The 17398-nt window shown below is 48.7% G+C and overlaps 1 protein-coding gene across 6 annotated transcripts in view; it reads right to left on the bottom strand.

Annotated features, from left to right (window-relative positions):
- LOC111848396 (ubiquitin carboxyl-terminal hydrolase 54-like) overlaps positions 1-17193 on the bottom strand; it is a 48143-nt gene extending 30950 nt beyond the window's left edge. For 5 of the 6 annotated variants that reach the window (XM_023820356.2, XM_023820359.2, XM_072703258.1 and 2 more), the window contains exons 1-2: positions 17074-17193; positions 1076-1940 (exon numbers count right to left, since the gene is read on the bottom strand). In XM_023820356.2, coding sequence (XP_023676124.2) covers positions 1076-1222 — 147 coding nt within the window. In that variant the 5' untranslated portion in view covers positions 1223-1940; positions 17074-17193. Of the gene's footprint in view, positions 1-1075; positions 1941-6449; positions 6599-17073 lie in introns of those variants that run through there. The other variant, XM_072703257.1, reaches the window with a different exon arrangement.
- Positions 17194-17398: the final 205 nt, after the last annotated feature.

Here is a 17398-nt window from a genome sequence, read left to right on the forward strand (position 1 = left end):
CTTACTCATAAAGACCACATACTTGGCTTTCAGTGAGTGTTACTCATCAAGACCACATACTGGGCTCTCATTTGGTGTTACTCATCAAGACCACAGACTGGGCTGTCATTTGGTGTTACAAAAACCACATACTGGGCTTTCAGCGACTCTTACTCATTAAAACCACAGAGTGAGTTGCCATCGATTTGAGTGATACTTATCAAGACCACAGACTGGGCTCTCATTTGGTGTTACAAAGACCACATACTAGGCTTTCGGCAAGTCTTAGTCATCAAGAACACAGACTGGGTTGTCATCATGTGTAACTTTTCAAGACCATAGGCTTCCAGTGAATGTATCACATGGTTTTCATGACCACAAATGACACAACTATCAAAGCTTGCTCATCAAGATCACCAACACCTTTTTACACAAATGACATACCCAATGAACTGGCTGATAGTACCGACAGCACCCACCAAAAATCCAAACTTCCCTTCATATATTGGAATTATAAGAGGTCAAAGGTCCATGGAGGGTCGTCTTTAGGTCATCTTCAGCTTGTAAAACTAATGATAAATCTCAGTTAGGTACACATTGGAAATTTAACTGATCACTCTTTGGATAAAAGTCTGCAGAGCAACAAAACAAAAGCTTTAAAAGTGCCATAAGCTGATTATCTGGCTCTGGCTCTCGCCCTTCCCTGGGCCATGGACCCCAGCTGTGGGCTCTGATCTTCGGCCTCTCAGCAGGGAGAGCATGACGTCACTCCTGGACCGTTTTGACTGGCCATGATTTGAGCATCAGCTTTAGAACTATGCAGAATTTCTCTGAAAGTGCGTGCGTGCATTTATTTATTTCCTCATGAGTGTAATTTGGCTTTATGAATACGTTTCTTTCATCTGTTGTTTGTTCATGTTTGTTCGCCTGATTGTTTGCTGGTCTGCCTGTTTGTTCGCCTTACTGTTTAATTGTTTATTAGTTTGTTTGCCTGCTTGTTTGTCTGTTTGTTTGCCGGTTTGTTCTCTTGTTTACTGGTTTGTTTGCCTGTCTGTTCGCTTGTGTGCGTGAGTATGTGTGCATGTTCATGTCCCACCTGCAGGGCGCTGTTCAGGAAGCAGCTGTTCTGTCCCGGCTCATTGCTGAGCCCTTTGCTGGGTGCGATAGACGTCATGGTCCGGGGGGCATACGCGCCATGCATCCCGCTGCTGCCCGATGCAAAATAGTTCCTCTTCCACGACATGGTGCCGGTCCCAGTACTGGTCTTGTCCCGGTTGTGGATCTTATGCCACAGTTCACCACACGGCCGGCGCTTGCCAGGAGAATCGGGAGAGGATCATCTTCGCCGGGCAAACGGAGCAGAGCGGGCAAAGCTTAAAACGAGGGGGGAGAACGTCCAGAGGGCAGAGCACATTCTGAGGAGGGGGTGCCGGCATTCACTCTGGTCTTTAGTGGCTCCCATCTGTGGAGATCCAAGCCTTCGGGACAGTGAGGCGCTCCTACCCTTCACCGGCAGCAGGAGATAGAGAAATCTCTCGGGATTAGCTATTTTGGGTCTGTTTGTTGCTAAAAGTGTGGAGCCGGGAAGGAAGACAGGGAGCGATCTTGCAGAAAACAGGTGGGACACATACGGAGAGAAGTGTACAAAGAGATCTGTGTCTCCCTCTCTCTCTCTCTCCCTCCCTCCCTCTCCCTCTCAAGTCAGGGCCGAGGGGGGGCTCAGTTATCGGGCCATTTAACAACGCCTTGCACGTTTGACTCCTCACGGTGCTCCTTAGCAAAATTTAACAGCCACGTGGGGCTAGGCAGGGGGAGGGGGGGTGCATATGTGCCTGTGCTCCTCTGGCACTCCTGTGATGCCTCTCCTCCAAGTCCGCTTGATGTGCACGTCGCAGTGGGACCGACCCCCCCTCCCCCCGCCCCCAGACAGACAAGATCTTTGTTTGCCCTCTTCCACGGCTCTGAAAGAGAAAGCAGAGGAAACACAAGGAGTTAGTGGGTAGAGTCACCGTCTACTATTGCCCCCCCTCCACCCCCCCCCCCCCAACCCCCGTTCACAGAGGGGTGGGACATTCCAGAATGGGACCTTGGCAACAACAGAACCAGATTCAACCTGCACTGGACCTACAGTAACCGAGGACCCTGTTTCTCTCAGGGATGGCATCACATGCAGCACTGCTGGTACTGTACCCCCCAAGGCAGCTTACACCCCTGACAGCAAGGAGGTCTGACAATGAGAACATCTGGCAGCCTCACTGTCTGTCTGTCTCTCTCCATGACTCCCAGTCTCTGTTGGTCTCCCTCCTCACCTCCCTGCCCCTTTCAGGTGATCAGCTGACACAAGTGCTCTTACTTCAGGGCCTTTACGTGAATAACAGCAGAACCTTCCTTGGACTGAAAAGTGCAACTGTTTTTTTAACTCATAGACTAGACTTTAGTCTAGACTTGAATGACGTGACACTTAAGCTACCACATAGTCAGCCTGGCATGCTCTCACCCTTGTCTGATTATGTGACATGTGTCAGGTGACTATGTGGAGCTTACGTGCCACGCCATTCAAGTCTAGACTAAAAACACACTTGTTTAGTCTGGCTTATAAGTACTCTAGTACTCATTCCCAGTTAGACCTACAGTGTGTGATGTAGATCTGGCTGGGGATCGGTTCCATTGGCTTTGGATGAACTGACCTGTCAGTCTGTCACTCTAGCTTCACACCCCCTTGTGGAATTGGAGTGCTGACGCTCATGGACTCCCCATGCCTGTGTTCCCACCTGCCTCTCCCTCATACTTATGCTGCCACAGCCGTATCTGCCGGAGCTTACATACTGCACTCACCTAACTGTTTGCACTGCCTCTAGTCTCCCCTACTTTGGCTAGCTGCCTGGAGACCCAAAATTCTCAATATATTCTGCCTACCCTGCTGTCTGTGACGCTTCCACTACCTGTGACATCTTTCCGGCCTGCTAGCCCTTCTTACACATGCCCTGGACATGATAAGAGCTGGAGACAGCTCAAGATTAGCCTGATATTACACACAATGTCCTTCGACAGTCACAACAATATTTACAGAAAGCAGCTGCCATATGGCCTGTGTAAGGTTCTCTTTAATATGATACAAACTTTCCGTTATCCAGTTACCATGCAAAAGCTCTCAGTGCCACATTCAAACAGGAAGATCGCAGTTTAGCGGGAGACAAAGGCTTTGTCTGGCATCAAAACGGCATGCAAACAGCGGGGCGTTGCCGTGTGAATGGCGTGCTTGACACAAAAACGCTGCCAATCAAGCATCCTTCTGCCGTTAGGAAACCAAGCTCATGGCAAGAGAGCCAGGCAGAACGGCGACAGAAGCTGCCTCCCCGTGCAACGGCGCGCATTAGCCTGTCAGTCAGCTGAGGACCGTCCTCAGCAGCCTCTCCAAGAACGGTTTGTTTTGCAAACAGACGTTGCTACGGTAGCAACCCGCGGGATGCGGCCGCATAAACAGGAGGCTTGGCCACGTCTACCACACAGCACCATGTGAGGGCGCCGCTAATTTAAACAAACACTGGGCTGGCGTCCCTGTGCGCGGCTGATCAGGGTGCCGTGCGTTGAGAAACACCAACCACAGCTATATGATTGCACAACAGAGGCTTCCCCTCCATCTCCCTGTGTGTGGAAATGGTCCTCCACCAGATAGGGGGCGCTAGGCCCAGCACAGTTCCACTTGAGGTCCTGTTATATAGAAGTGTGTTTTTTAATCATTGGCTGTGTGCAGGATAGTTGTCTATGGGAGTATGTGTGTAACTGTTGTGTATATAAGTGTACATGATGTTTGAGTTGATCCGTTTGTGCATGTGTGCAATCATACTGTACAGTTGAATGTACATTGAATTTCTATATTTCCAAGATGAATCGGACAGTGGAAGCTGTGGATACAGCCAGTAATTGAAAAAGTCCAAACATCTGCTTGTGTCACCTATTTATTTTATTGTATTTGTATTTAAGTGTAGCACCACAGGGGGCACAAGAGAAATGGTATTTCTCCGCACTCTGTATTTGTATATGGATGTGATGACAATTAAGAATTCTTGAGTCTTGACTTAGCATTGCATCGCTAACTGTAGGTCTCTGAGGTTCTCCATAACCGTCCATGTCTTACGCCTGTCACATGGTTACCGTGAGGTGAGGTACGTCCGCTAACATTGTTCAGCGAACAGAGCGTCTTGTAAGTCTGTCCATTTCGCCAGGACAGAATGCAAATATTGAAAAAACGAAAATTTGCTCTTTTCAAGTGTGGCATGTCCCCTTAACTTCTGGCTCTGGAAAATCACCTTTTCCATCATCTAATCCTGTCGTCTGAGGGCGTCCACTTGCCTCGTGCGCTGATGTCACCATGGCAGCCCACCGGGCGGCGAGGAGGCCACCACTTTGCGGGTTCCGCCCGGGACCCCGCAACAGATGGCCCAGACTAGCCTTCTCTGCAGCGGCACCGAAATGCCGGTCGTTCATTTTGTCAGGCCAAGAGAAAGTAGGATGCAGTTTCAGGTCAAGATGGCCGTCAGCTGGGGGGTGGGGGGGGGCGGGGCACGAGGGCTGGTTATTCCTGTGTGCCAGTGTTTCGGCTAGTCGGTACCCTGACATGTGCCCACACACACATCATGCAACTCAGCAGTTTACCTCGCAGCTGGGGGGTGTGTATAGGGAGGGGCTCGCAAAAACTGGCCCCCCTTCGCTCATCCAGGGAAGGCGAAGTGTTTTTGTGGGTTGGAGGGGGGGGGGGGTGAATTGGAAATGAGGCAGGAAGGGTAAGGGGGGGGGCGGTCAGTGATTTTCCGCTATGCGGGACCGGGCCGCCCCTGCGGTGCCATCGCCATGGAGACGGGCTAAGCGCCACCACACGCGAAAAGAGAAATCCAAAGCATATGACACTAGGAATGGCGCGCTGTACTGAGCTGGTCCTTGACAAGAAGAAGCCCCACCCCCCGCCATTGTGGGGCCACTGATGCGAGCCGATAGTCCTTTGTGAAGTGACTAGGGAAACAGCACGGTGTTGTTCACTGGCACTAACGCGTGAAGACACACAAATGCAAGCGCACACACATGCTTTTTGTAATTGCGCTCTTGTATAACTACTGGTCCAAGCTGGGCACAAAAGCACAACAATTGCAACTGGCAGCCGGTCCCGAACACGTTGGGGCCGCAGCCAGGGGACACCCTGCAAAGACTCAATGCTACATCAGCGACTATCTGCACTGCTTTGTCCACCTCTGCCAACTAACAGAAATTCATTCCATGTCATAAAATATTTATCAAATGATTTAAGTTCAAACAGCAGTAGAGTCTAACTGCCATGTTGGATAGGTGCGATGACATCATGTGACATGCTGTGTAGATGTGATAACATCATATGACACACTGTGTGGGTGTGAAGACATCATGTGACATGCTGTGTAGATGTGATAACATCATATGACACACTGTGTGGGTGTGAAGACATCATGTGACATGCTGTGTAGATGTGATTACATCATGTGACACACTGTGTGGATGTGAAGACATCATGTGACACACTGTGTAGATGTGAAGACATGGTGTGTCGACATGATGATGTCATACGACAATGGTCTTGCATCTTTGGACAAGAAAACACAATACATGCATTTATGTCCTGCCAGCCCATGTTTTGACAAGCTAGGGTGACAGTGGCAGTTGGGGGGGGGGGGGGGTAGATCTCCACCTGAGTATAAATGATTATGGACAATCCCAAATTAAGGGGGGGGGTTGAACCCTAGAGGTGGGAGGCAACAGTGCTACAATAGCACAATAACATCCCAGAATAAGCACTAGTAAGTCATTTAAAAAATGATGTAAAAAAATGTCAAATGAATGAATAAACAAACAAACAACAACAATATGAAAATACTGAATTATCTAATCAGTCACTGCGGTTCGATTTCTGGTGGGTGTCTTCTATGTCACTATCTAGTCAGCAGAAAGTGGATTCCAGAAAGGCTTCAAACTGCAAACCCGTTACAGGTAAACATCCTGCTTAGGTGGCACGGCATGCCGTAATAATCTACAGGCTACTGCTGTTCTTCCTGTTAATGACAGTATTCAGAGAGGGGGGTTTAATTTATCAAAGGTACAACAGCTTCACCCCCATCCCAGACTGGACAACAGCATCAGCAGGAGTGTCAATAAACCACGCCTCCTCCCTGCCATAAAACAGCTGCCTCCACACCTCCACACACTAATGCCTGACATCACTTATCTGAGATACTGAGGGTCAAACCGGTCCCCTGTGGCCCCCTACTGAGGCCTGACCATACGGGCAGCAGCGCTCGTCTGTTTAAGCGTGAAGCCGTCAGCAACCTTAAAGGCTGAAGAGCTGCTGCTGTATCAGCACCCGACCGCGTGTTCGGGCCGCGTGCTGCCTGGAATTCAAAAGACAGATTTTAAAACACAGGACGACGAGAAGAAGACACACTTACCTAAAGCGAGAATGGTTCACGTCAGTCTGTGTGAAAGAAAAATGGGTGTTGCGCAATCGCTGATGGTTAAGGAGTGATGCGAGACCAGAGGCTGTCCTCCCCAGCACAAATACACCCACAGGGTGTGGACTCTGGATGGTCTGACGATGGGGGCACTATTGTCCCTTTAAGTGGCATTGCGGGGGGGGGGGTTCGTTTGCAGGTGACGAGGCCTCAATCGGCCATTGACAGCGGAGGACAGTGAATAATGACTCCACACAAAGGAGGCTCACACACCACATCGGGGACCTCAGCTCGCCTCACATGGTGCGTTCAGGCCCTTCAGAGGAACGCACATCCAGACAATCCATCAACTGTGCAGGCGCTTTGATGAAAACTGAAGGTCAAGTTCCTCAACATGGCTGATGTGAGGGACTACAGACGATCCAAGACAGCCCAAGAAGAATACCAGGCACACTGTTGTAGTGACGAGGTTTTTTAGTTGGGTTTTTTGGGCTGTGCTCACATACAGCCAAAGGCAGGAGGTGCACAGCGCAGTGTCACTGTGTTTTTGTAGCATTACCTCTTTGCCCTGGACTTCACAAAATAAATGCCAGAGATAAAGCAAATCACAAAAATTCCACAGAACAGGATTTAGACAACCCTGAATATACACCCTCAGAGAACCTTCCCCTACCTCAAATACGAATGACCTACAGACCCTTCACGGGAGCCTCTGACCCTCCCCCCAACCCCCCCCCCCCCCTCAACATTTACCCTCCTTCATGACGTCAGATGGAGACTCTCCAACCGGCCTTATCAGACAGGTAGGAGTACCAAGGTTCATAAAGGAACCAGCTGCACAGTGGTGACCCCCTCAAACCAGGTACCCCAGCCACCAAAGCTGGTACAGTGCAGAGTGAAAGAATGACATCAGCAGAAGCCAGTGAACACCTGACTCTAAGCGAACGCCTGAGAAAGGAGATCTCAGATATCAGACATGAAAAATAAAATCAATGATTCTTCATCTTCAGCTTTTCTGTTTACACTGTTCATGGGGAAAGTGACAGTTGAGCAAGCTGTGACTAATCGGATTAATGACAGTACAAAAGCGACATTATGGTATGCCTGGTGAACCTTGAATCTAAATACCACTCAATGCAATTTGTAGACAACATGAGATCTAATTTAAAAGAATAATTTCCTACAACTAGAGTATCTCAGAAGAAGTAATAAATCATGATTTTTGCACAAGGGCCGACTTGAGCGGATTTTAAGACTATTTGAGACTTGAGGAACGGGGACTAAATCTGGGAACGGAAGTGGAGATGGGGGGGGGGGGGGGAACAGCAGCGTATAGTGTCAGAATCAACTTGCAGCTGTTTCCGAGTCAAGGGAGAGACAGGACAACAACAGCAAAGCTGGGGCAGAGTAAGAGTTACACAGGGTGTATCCTCGGACTGCAGAGCCTGGGTAGAAAAACAGAACCCAACTCATATGCACTTGGCCCTGCCCCCAGACAACCACACCCCCTTAAAGGGACCATCTGTAGACGGTGAAGTGAGACAGGCAGTAACAAACCAGAAAATGCAGGTGGCCTGTCACTAACCGACATGCCGCTAGGTGAGGTGTTAGCTAAAGATGGCGGAGCTCCCCATGACCGGTCACATGCATCCTTATCCATCACCCCTGCTTTTCCACCAGGCAGACACACCCCAGTGAACCCTGGTGAGATGAACATATCTGCGAACTGGCCACTCTCCAAGTGCTGGGGGGCTTTCATTAGCGAAGCGCACACAGATAATTTAATGGGTATATTAGCTAAGACAAGTAGTGTTTGAATTTTTTTCCCGTTTTTTTCAATCACCGTCTGCCCTCATTGGGCCCATGGGAACAATTATAGCTAAATATTAATCTGAAAAAAGGTATACTTGGGTTTCTCCGGGACAGAATGCACTGAATTTACTTTTACCTGTTCATTTTGTCCACAGTGCGGAACATTCCGGGACCTCTGCCGCATACTGTAAAATGAATGAAAACCTCATTGGAAGAGTGTCAGCATGATGTATCCAGCTAATAACTTAACTTCCCTTTTCTTACTCTGACCCGCCAGAAAAACTGGAGCATGGATCCTGGGTGGGTCGGGTGGGAAGATCTGTTACATAACCAAGTACAAGATGGCGGAACAACTGCTGTTGGTCTTCTGGGGTATGAAGCAGACTACGGTTGGCCAGAACCTGACCAAAGCATTCCACTTGTCAAGGCATGTCCGATCCAGGATTCCTAGACTTACAGGTGCTCTCAATGCCTCACCTGTGACGTCGTGATTTTTGACGGCGAACACTAAATGGCAAACAGCACCGGCCCAAAAAACTGCCAAGCTCATTACAGACTCGCCCCATCCAAGGCAACTCCGTGAGCCAGCCTGCCGCTTGGAGCGATCCAGGTCAAGAAGCCTGTGAATACGCTCAGAGCACTTTCACGCTCGCCGCCTCTCGAGACGTAGCTGACTGTCCTACTGAACCCAGACTGAAGCTCTCATGAACCGCCGCTCACATTTAGCGTATAGCATCCCCTAAGGCTGACAGCTAAAAGAAGCCAACGACCACGCTGTGGAAGTCAACTCTGGTCCAAGGTCTCACACATCCTGAGTTTCACCCCCAAAAACCCAGCACCTAAATCATTTAGCCAATCAAATTGGGCAGTGACTAAACTGCCAGAAGGAGAGTGCTATATTTGGATACCTCCTGACGGCATTTTACTACTGAAAAAAGGCCATTGGATCCTCGATTGGCTTATTTCATGGATGTTTAATTCAAAACCACTAAGCAACCACTGGTCACTCATTGCACACCATGTTGATCAACAGATGGATGAAACAGAAGCAGTTTCTCTGCAGGGATGCTGCCGCCTCCACACTACAGATAGAGCCGGTGTTTGGTGGAAGATTTCCTGCTTTCTGCCGAAATTACATAGCCCCCGTGGCCAAAACGTCATCATGAAAGAAGCGCATGGATTTCACTCCTAGTGTGACCACCACAGAAGCATCAGGGAGGGCCTCGAGCTCTAGTTAGGACAGAGGACAAAATATAGGGAAAGTGTCCTTTGGTATGGTGGCTCAGGGTTTAGTGCTGCAGCCTGACAGCTCGAGGCTTGTGGGTTCAGAGCTTGGCCCTGTGTGTATGGAGTTATGGGTTCTCCTGGTGTTTGTGTGGTGTTCTCTGGGTGCTCCAGCTTCCTCCTGCAGCCCAGTGAAATGCTGTACCTAAAATGGTCCAGCAATGCGATGGTGTGCCATTCGGGTCGGGCTCAGATGGGATGCCCCCGCCTCGTGGCCTGGGTTTTCTTGGGTAGGCTCTAAGCTGACTACAACCCAGAGCTGAAAAAACAGTTTATGACTTAATGCACCTTGGCGTCCTCCGAGGAGTGTTCCAGAGCTGAGTATATGAAGACTGGACGTAAAGTCCATGAGCCACGCGTGATTTCATTGTTTAGGCACTCTGCTAGGGGTCTTTTCATTTACAACCTTTCCTTTATTGCTGAATTCCCTTCTTTTAAATTTTGTTAATATGCCCACACACTGAATCTAGCTTATTATTGTCATTTCTGAAGGGATTCTGACATCTATTTTTGGGTTTCTAAAGGCAGATTTGCCCCGTGCCCCTGTGTATTCGTTGGTGCCAGTAACCCAGAAAACAACGTGACATGTTCCTTTTTTGACTCTGGGTGTGGTACCTCCAGGGTAGGCGCAGACTTCCTGATGAAGGTGATTAACTTTGGATGAAATGTGACTCAGAGGCTGGAAGGTCCCTTGGACCACAGGTTGCTGTAATGTTGATCACTATCTTCTAAGACACAAGAAAATTTCAGAAAGCCAGCCTTGGGTGAGTGTATAATCCAAACTTCTCCATAACGTTAAGGATCATACCGAACATCCAGAGAAGAACACCTTTTCCTCAAGGAATTACGTGGAATCTTTACACTCATTTTCCCCCTTTTACAGGACCCTCTTCCTGTTTTCCATCTCATCCATCTCCTGACCTTTGCTGCAACCCTCATTTTCTGATAACATATGATGACCAGCGTGACTGATGTTTAACATTGTTTAGCGATCTTCTATCGCTGCTTAAAATAAATATGCTCCTTGGCAACCGGTTACCTTTGATTTCAGGTGCTGTAGAAACCAGCGATCCCACTGCGTCACACACAGGGTGGCACACCACATGTGTCTGAGATGATGTCACATTTAAATGGTGCGTGGTGAACCAAAGACGTCAGCACACATCTCAGACCATTTCCTGCCAACTGTGAAACAAAGCAAGCTGCTTAATGGTACAAAGTTCACTAAAGCCTAATTCGGGCCTTTTTCTGATACCATTAACCAATGGCGTGATGTCATACACACAAATAACCTGTGTGACAAAACCAATCATGACCTTCAGAAGTTCCGGGACGAATGGGTGGAGATGGACTAGGTCACATACAGAAAGAAGGCTAACCAGAATGAGATCTGAGCACAGACTGACAGCCTGACTCAGTTCTGCCGCAGCACACTTTACCTCCAACAAATTGGAGAAACTATCTTGTTTACAGCACTGACAGATGGCACTACGAGACAGTAAGACCTAACAGCCCCAAACCAAAATAAAGGAGGACCTGGAGTCAACCTGATCAATCCTATGTGACCAAGAGATCAGCTCTGTCAGAGAGATGGGTTTTAAGGGAGTTATTTGTGAGAGTTCTCTGTTGTCCTGCGATGTCCTCATCCCATCATGGGGGGGTACTGACGTGCTGCACACAGCTCGGTGCTGGGGGGGGGGGGCTCCCCACTGGCGTGACGCAGGTCGTCCAGCAGCCAGAGAGTCTATTTGGGGAATTCTGGCAGGGAGGGTAGAATCAGTAAGGTCGGTCACCTTCGGCGAGGCACGTGGATGGACCACTGAGAACCTCAGCCGAGACATCAAAGTTCCTCACCCACCCACACACACACACACACACACACATAGATACAAACACACACAAAGACACCCACGCACACACAGATACACACACAGACACACACATATATATGTGTGTGTGTGTATGTGTTTGGCCCCTTACCACGCCGCCACATCTCATTTCAGTAAAACACTCAGCGGCATTAAGTCCCTGGAAAAACTGGCTTTTCCTGGCTTCCTGACATTCTGCACCTGCAGCTCACCCTCCAGCGTTTGGCTGGCAGAGGAGCCAGGCCCATTTTTTCTTTGTCAGGCTTAAAAGTTGTAATCAGGGTACGGAAGTTCAGAACAGACACCTGAAGCTTGTCCAGTTCTTAAGAGCATGAGCTGTTTTTCTTCCCCACAAGCTGCCACCCTGTAGGTGATGAAGAAGAGCAGATTCCCGGCGCGGTCATGGGGCTTCTCCTTCTCCAAATCCTCCTCAGTCATGCTCTACCTCTACCGGCTCCTCGTTTATAACACCAACACACATGCTCGGAGTTTCTGACAAAAGCAGGCAATCCCAGATATCCAATATTTGCGTATTTAACCTCACATTATTTTAGTAGACACTTTTTTCTAAAGTAACGTAGATTTTTCGAGAAACAGGGCCTCTGGATTTGGGGTTAAGGGCCTCACTCAGGGGGACCAATGGTAAAATCTATTCGCCAACCCAGGGATTCGAACCGGCGACCTTCCGACCATGGTCACAGTGTCCTAACCCCTTAAGCCACATACCACCCTCAAAATGCTGCATTTGCTTAAACCACACAGTCAGCGGAGTGCGTTATTCGCTTGTGCGAGGCAGATGGGGCTGGCGGTAATCATACATTAGAAACAAACAACTTTTTAAATCACCCTCATACCATGCCAGCCGTACCACGCCGGATGCTGGACCACGGGTCAGTGTGTAGATCATTAGTTATAAAAATTTAATACATTTCCACATTGAGCTAAGAAAGGAGACACGAAATGAAATGGTGCAGTGGGACAGAAACCAGAAACGCAGTTAAACAAAGGAGGATGCTGTGATGGTGGGAACCAGCCGCCGGAAGCGAAGCCAGGACACACTTTGAACTCTGAAAGGAGGCGTCGTGCACACTCTGATGACCACATTCGCCCCGGTACTCCAGGGGGCGCCCCACTAATGGAGCATCACGCTTCCGGCACGTCTTCCCCGTCTGTGCTGATGGAAGGCTCATTAGCCGGCGGCCCAGAGCTGGCCTTGTGTGGAAGCTAGGAGTCGGAACGGCTGAATTGTGGCCTTTGCTGCCGCCACGGCCCTTTCTAATGGCTTCCTGCTCTTGTAAACATGCCACATTACACGCCTACTTTTCTTTATTCGTCTGGAGCTTCTCTCAAAAGCAACTCACGGATCAGTGCGAGCATCAGCACACCCATAACCAATAAGGACTGTTTTAGACACAGAAATTTTACAGCACAATAGCAGGAGCTTAGGCCGTACATGTAGAGAAACTCTCAGGATATTTGCAGCAACAAAAGCTAATGACACACATACATTCATAGGGGGAAAATGGGAAAGAGAGCCAGCTTCCTTAATATATTCAGAGCACAGCAAGGGGCTGAGCAGCACCGAGAAGAGATGCATTCTGGGTACTTTCCCTAAGAGCGGAAAGGGATGGACCGAATTTCTCTTACAGTCATTCAGTGTCCTGGGAGCTTCGTGATTAGCCAAGATGCTGATCACGCTTCTCAGGTTCCTGTGAATGCATGAACAAAAAAAAATCCACCGTGTTTACACAATGCAAACTGGCCTGTTCTCACGACCCCCCCTCCCAAAACCACAAACCGCAGTTGGGTGGGGGGGGTGTTATCCACCAGATCCATTAATGCTGCACCGTCTGGGGCCATGGCAAGAGGAGAGAAGGAGGACTGACCTCCTGCTGAACCCCCCGCACCCCTCCTCACCCACTCCTTCTGACGCCTTGAATCGTAGGACGTTGCCTAACCTGCCAGAACAACTCTTTTGTAAACAGGCTTGAGACTCCAGGCCAGAATATCGCCTCGGAACTATTACCAAGAAAATTAGCCTTCAAAGACTTGAGCTCAACAAAACAGCCTGAAGCAATACTAACACCTGAGATTCTCAGAGGTGGACATTTCAGGTACAGAAAGTAAAAATCCAAACCAGGATTTTGTTTCAACCAACCAGTTGAGTGCAATGTGATTGTGACTCTTTATAGTCAACTGGTTGGTTGAAACAAAACCCTGGTTTGGATTTTTACTTTCTCGACCTGAAATGTCCGCCTCTGGAGATCCTTTTATCTGACTGTAATGTAGACCTAATCCGAAAGCACCTCAGAGGTGTGTATACCTCCCTGCTTTTAAGACAGATGGGCCTTCAACTAGTTCTGGAACAATGCAGTAAATTCCAATCTACCTCGTCTGAGGCACTTTTGTACCTAGAGTCTTTAATACCCTCCATTAGGAGAACCAGATCCTCACATCAGGGTGATGTGCCTTCTCACATGCGCATCTCCGTCTCCAGTGGGGGGTGGGTGGACAGGTGAGCCAGGTGACCTCGGGGAACGCGAGCGATTTGGATTTGCGTGTCTCAGAGCTGCCCCCGCCGACAGAGACAAAGATTTGCTCCACTTAAGCAACCTGCAGACTGCTTTTAATGTCCCTCACGATGTTCTAGGCGCTGGCGGTGATCTTCAGCCGTCAACGGGCACCCAAACTCCTCCCGCCCCTCTGGGCGAGACATCGCCGATGTCTGCCAGAGAGGACACCTGAAATAAAACTCCCCATCTGCTCCTTGTGTTTTGAAGTTTTCCTTCCCGGAAAAACTAAATAAAGGGGCAGGTCTATCAAGGTGATGACTTTCTGCATAAATATCACACCCTGCCCTGCTCTCCTCTCCCCATGACATCTAGGGGACAATGGCAGCTTCATATCGCTCATGCCAAACTCTCCCCAAATGCAGCCCAGGCCCCACATCTTGTACCCTTTCTGAAGCACATATTAGCTGAGGTTAACCAGAAGGAACTACAAGCATGGGTTTAAGGAGGGGGAAGAGGGGCTGGCAGCAAGGGGCACAGAGTCACCACACCCCCCTCTGACACAGTAGGAGACATGACAGACCCATCAGTGACCATGTGACTTCCTGTCTGTCTGCCACCAACCTATTGTTTATATGTTTAACACTTAATTATTCCAACATGGTATAAACATGTCCTGCATCACGGTCACTATAGTATACTTGCACTATGCTCACATACTGCACCAATCCAATGTGGTATACTCCAGCATTACAATCACTGTAGTATGCTTACTGCACTATGCTCACACACTGCACCAATCCAATGGGGTATACTCTGGCATTTCAGTCACTGTACTATGCTTACTGCATTATGCTTCTACACTGCACCATTCCAATGTGGTATACTCACATCCTACATCACAATCACTGTAGAATACTTACTGCACTATACTGACACACTGCACCAATCCCATGTGGTATACTCACATCCTGCGTCATAATCACTGTAGTATACATATCGCACTATGCTTACACGCTGCACCAATCCAATGTGGCATACTGTCATCCCGCATCAAAATCACTGTAGTATACTTATTGCACTATACTGACAAAATCACTGTAGTATACTTATTGCACTATACTGACACACTGCACCAATACAATGTGGTATACTCCTGTCCTGCATCCCAATTACTGTAATATATGCACTGCACTATGCTTACACACTGCACCAATCCAATGAGGTATACTCCTGTCCTGCATCAGTCACTGTAGTATACTTACTGCACTAAGCTTACACACTGCACCAACCCAACATGGTATATTCTTATCCTGCGTCACAGTCAATGTAGTATACTTGATCTCACACACTGCATCATTCCCGATCTCAAACACAGAAGCACTGAGCAGTGCTTTAGCCAGGCACAACGGCACATTAAAATGATGATCACACGTCTGTGATTCCCCAGGCTCATTTACAGCGTCACCAAGCATAAGCTGCAACCTACGAAGAAGACACCCACCCACATGCACGCGGAGAAAATCTGCTGCTCACATTTTGACTGACATTCCGTTGCTCCTAAAATAGCTTTACAATCACGTTGCGTAAGAGGCACAGTCTGCAGAAAATAACAAACCGCGGCAGAGGGCTGACCTGACTGATTCATCCTCACCATCCGACAGCAGCTGCTACCTCGGTGAAGGAGGAAGCTCTCAGGCAGGTTCCCAGGCATCTCAGGACAAGCCGTATCTGAGCCGACTCTTTCCAAGGCGACCATGAGAAAGCGAACAACAGCCGCAAACAAACAGGAAACGGCTGCAGGATTCCTGACATCAAAGCCTCGGTGTCATACTATCCACGTTAGTGCCTGTGAGAAGCCTCACACTTCATCACCCAGATGTAATTATCACATTAAAAGCCGTCATTTAAAAAGCAAAAGGAAAAGTCAACGGTTCCTGGTAATAATCTTACAAACATCACTTTTCTAGGAACATCTATAGCCAGATTGAAGGAAACGACTTTATGTGCCTGTCAAAGTCTGGAATATATCACTTAATATCAAGACATTCACTTTGGACAAGGTGGAGAAATTATGTTGAGAAATGATGATGATGATGGAAGTATGATGATGATTGTGATGGTGATGATGACATCTTTTTGATCAATGGTGATTGGCTTGGACAGCTACCAGTCTGCATCAGAGTGACATCGTATGTCTTTTAATAACCATAACATAACATTTTACATCATACATGTAGATTAATACTTTTAATCAGGTTTCCCCAATTCTGCAACAGATTTCCCTGCCCAGACAAACTCACTAAACCTGGCAAGTGGTGAGTGTTTCAGCAGAGACATCTGCAAACTGTGTTGCAGACCGGTCTTCCAGGACCAGAACTGGGGAACCTGCTTTAAAGGTATGAGCTTCAGGGAAGCGATCTCGAACACAAGTTACTGCTGAAGTCCTCTCGATCTCGGCAGCAGGGGTTCGATTCATCGGTCAAACTGCTCGGGACCCAGGGCCCCACTGAGGCAAGCCTGCCACCTGCACAAACTTTGGGCCATTTTACGGACTGCATGCTTCCCCGTGGTACCACTGCACACCGCTGATGCAGGACAAAGGATGACGAAGATAGACTGTGCAGCCTCAATACCTCCCAATCACACACGCTGTAACGCTACGGCAGCAAAACAGTCACCGTATAATGAAGACTTCTGTACTCCTGTATGCACATCATAAATACGGATGTAGACATACGTACACATACAACGCATACCTATTGCTGCGTAATATATAATGCATATATATATTAAATATGTCACATACGCAGATGCCTAAACAAATAGTTGGTCAGTTATCAACAAGTCCAGCGATAAATTATTAATTGCAGATTACCAAAACCCTTTCCTCAGTTATATAATTAAATATATATGCGTTTTCTGGCTCAGCCGGGGGAGCGCAGCCTGGCTCCCCGCTGCCGGATGCTCCCCTGCGCCTGTCCGGAGACGCTCGGGTCCCGCATCCCGAGCCCGGGCGTAAACGCACTGTTAATGTGATGCTCGGACGGCGCCGATGCATGGTGCACGGAGCTCAGCCGATCCGCACCGGGGTCTCTGTCACCTGCGCCGGTGACAATAATAGAGTCTGGGACCAAATGTACTCACCCGCGGCTCTGATCCAAGTCCACCGTGGTACCCTGTCTGCAAGAGACTCAAGTTCAGTCTCAGCCGCAAAAACCCTCCACCACCGCCAGCGCCACCCAGCGCTGCAGCGAAGGCAACCAGTTATCGCGATACTTCACCCTGCGCCCCCCCCCCCCCCCGCGCTCTCCCTTTCCCCCCCTCCCGCATGCATCGCTGTTTTTCTCTTGAGCTATTTAAACCGCAGCGTTTTACAAGTCTTGCGAATCGGTGCCATCTACTGGAAAGGCTGGAACATCCGACCGCGCAACTCAGTATGCGGCACCAACATATTACTGAGATACCTGTT

This window comes from Paramormyrops kingsleyae, chromosome 20 (genome assembly GCF_048594095.1).
Source record: "Paramormyrops kingsleyae isolate MSU_618 chromosome 20, PKINGS_0.4, whole genome shotgun sequence".
Classification (NCBI taxonomy): Eukaryota; Metazoa; Chordata; class Actinopteri; order Osteoglossiformes; family Mormyridae; genus Paramormyrops; species Paramormyrops kingsleyae.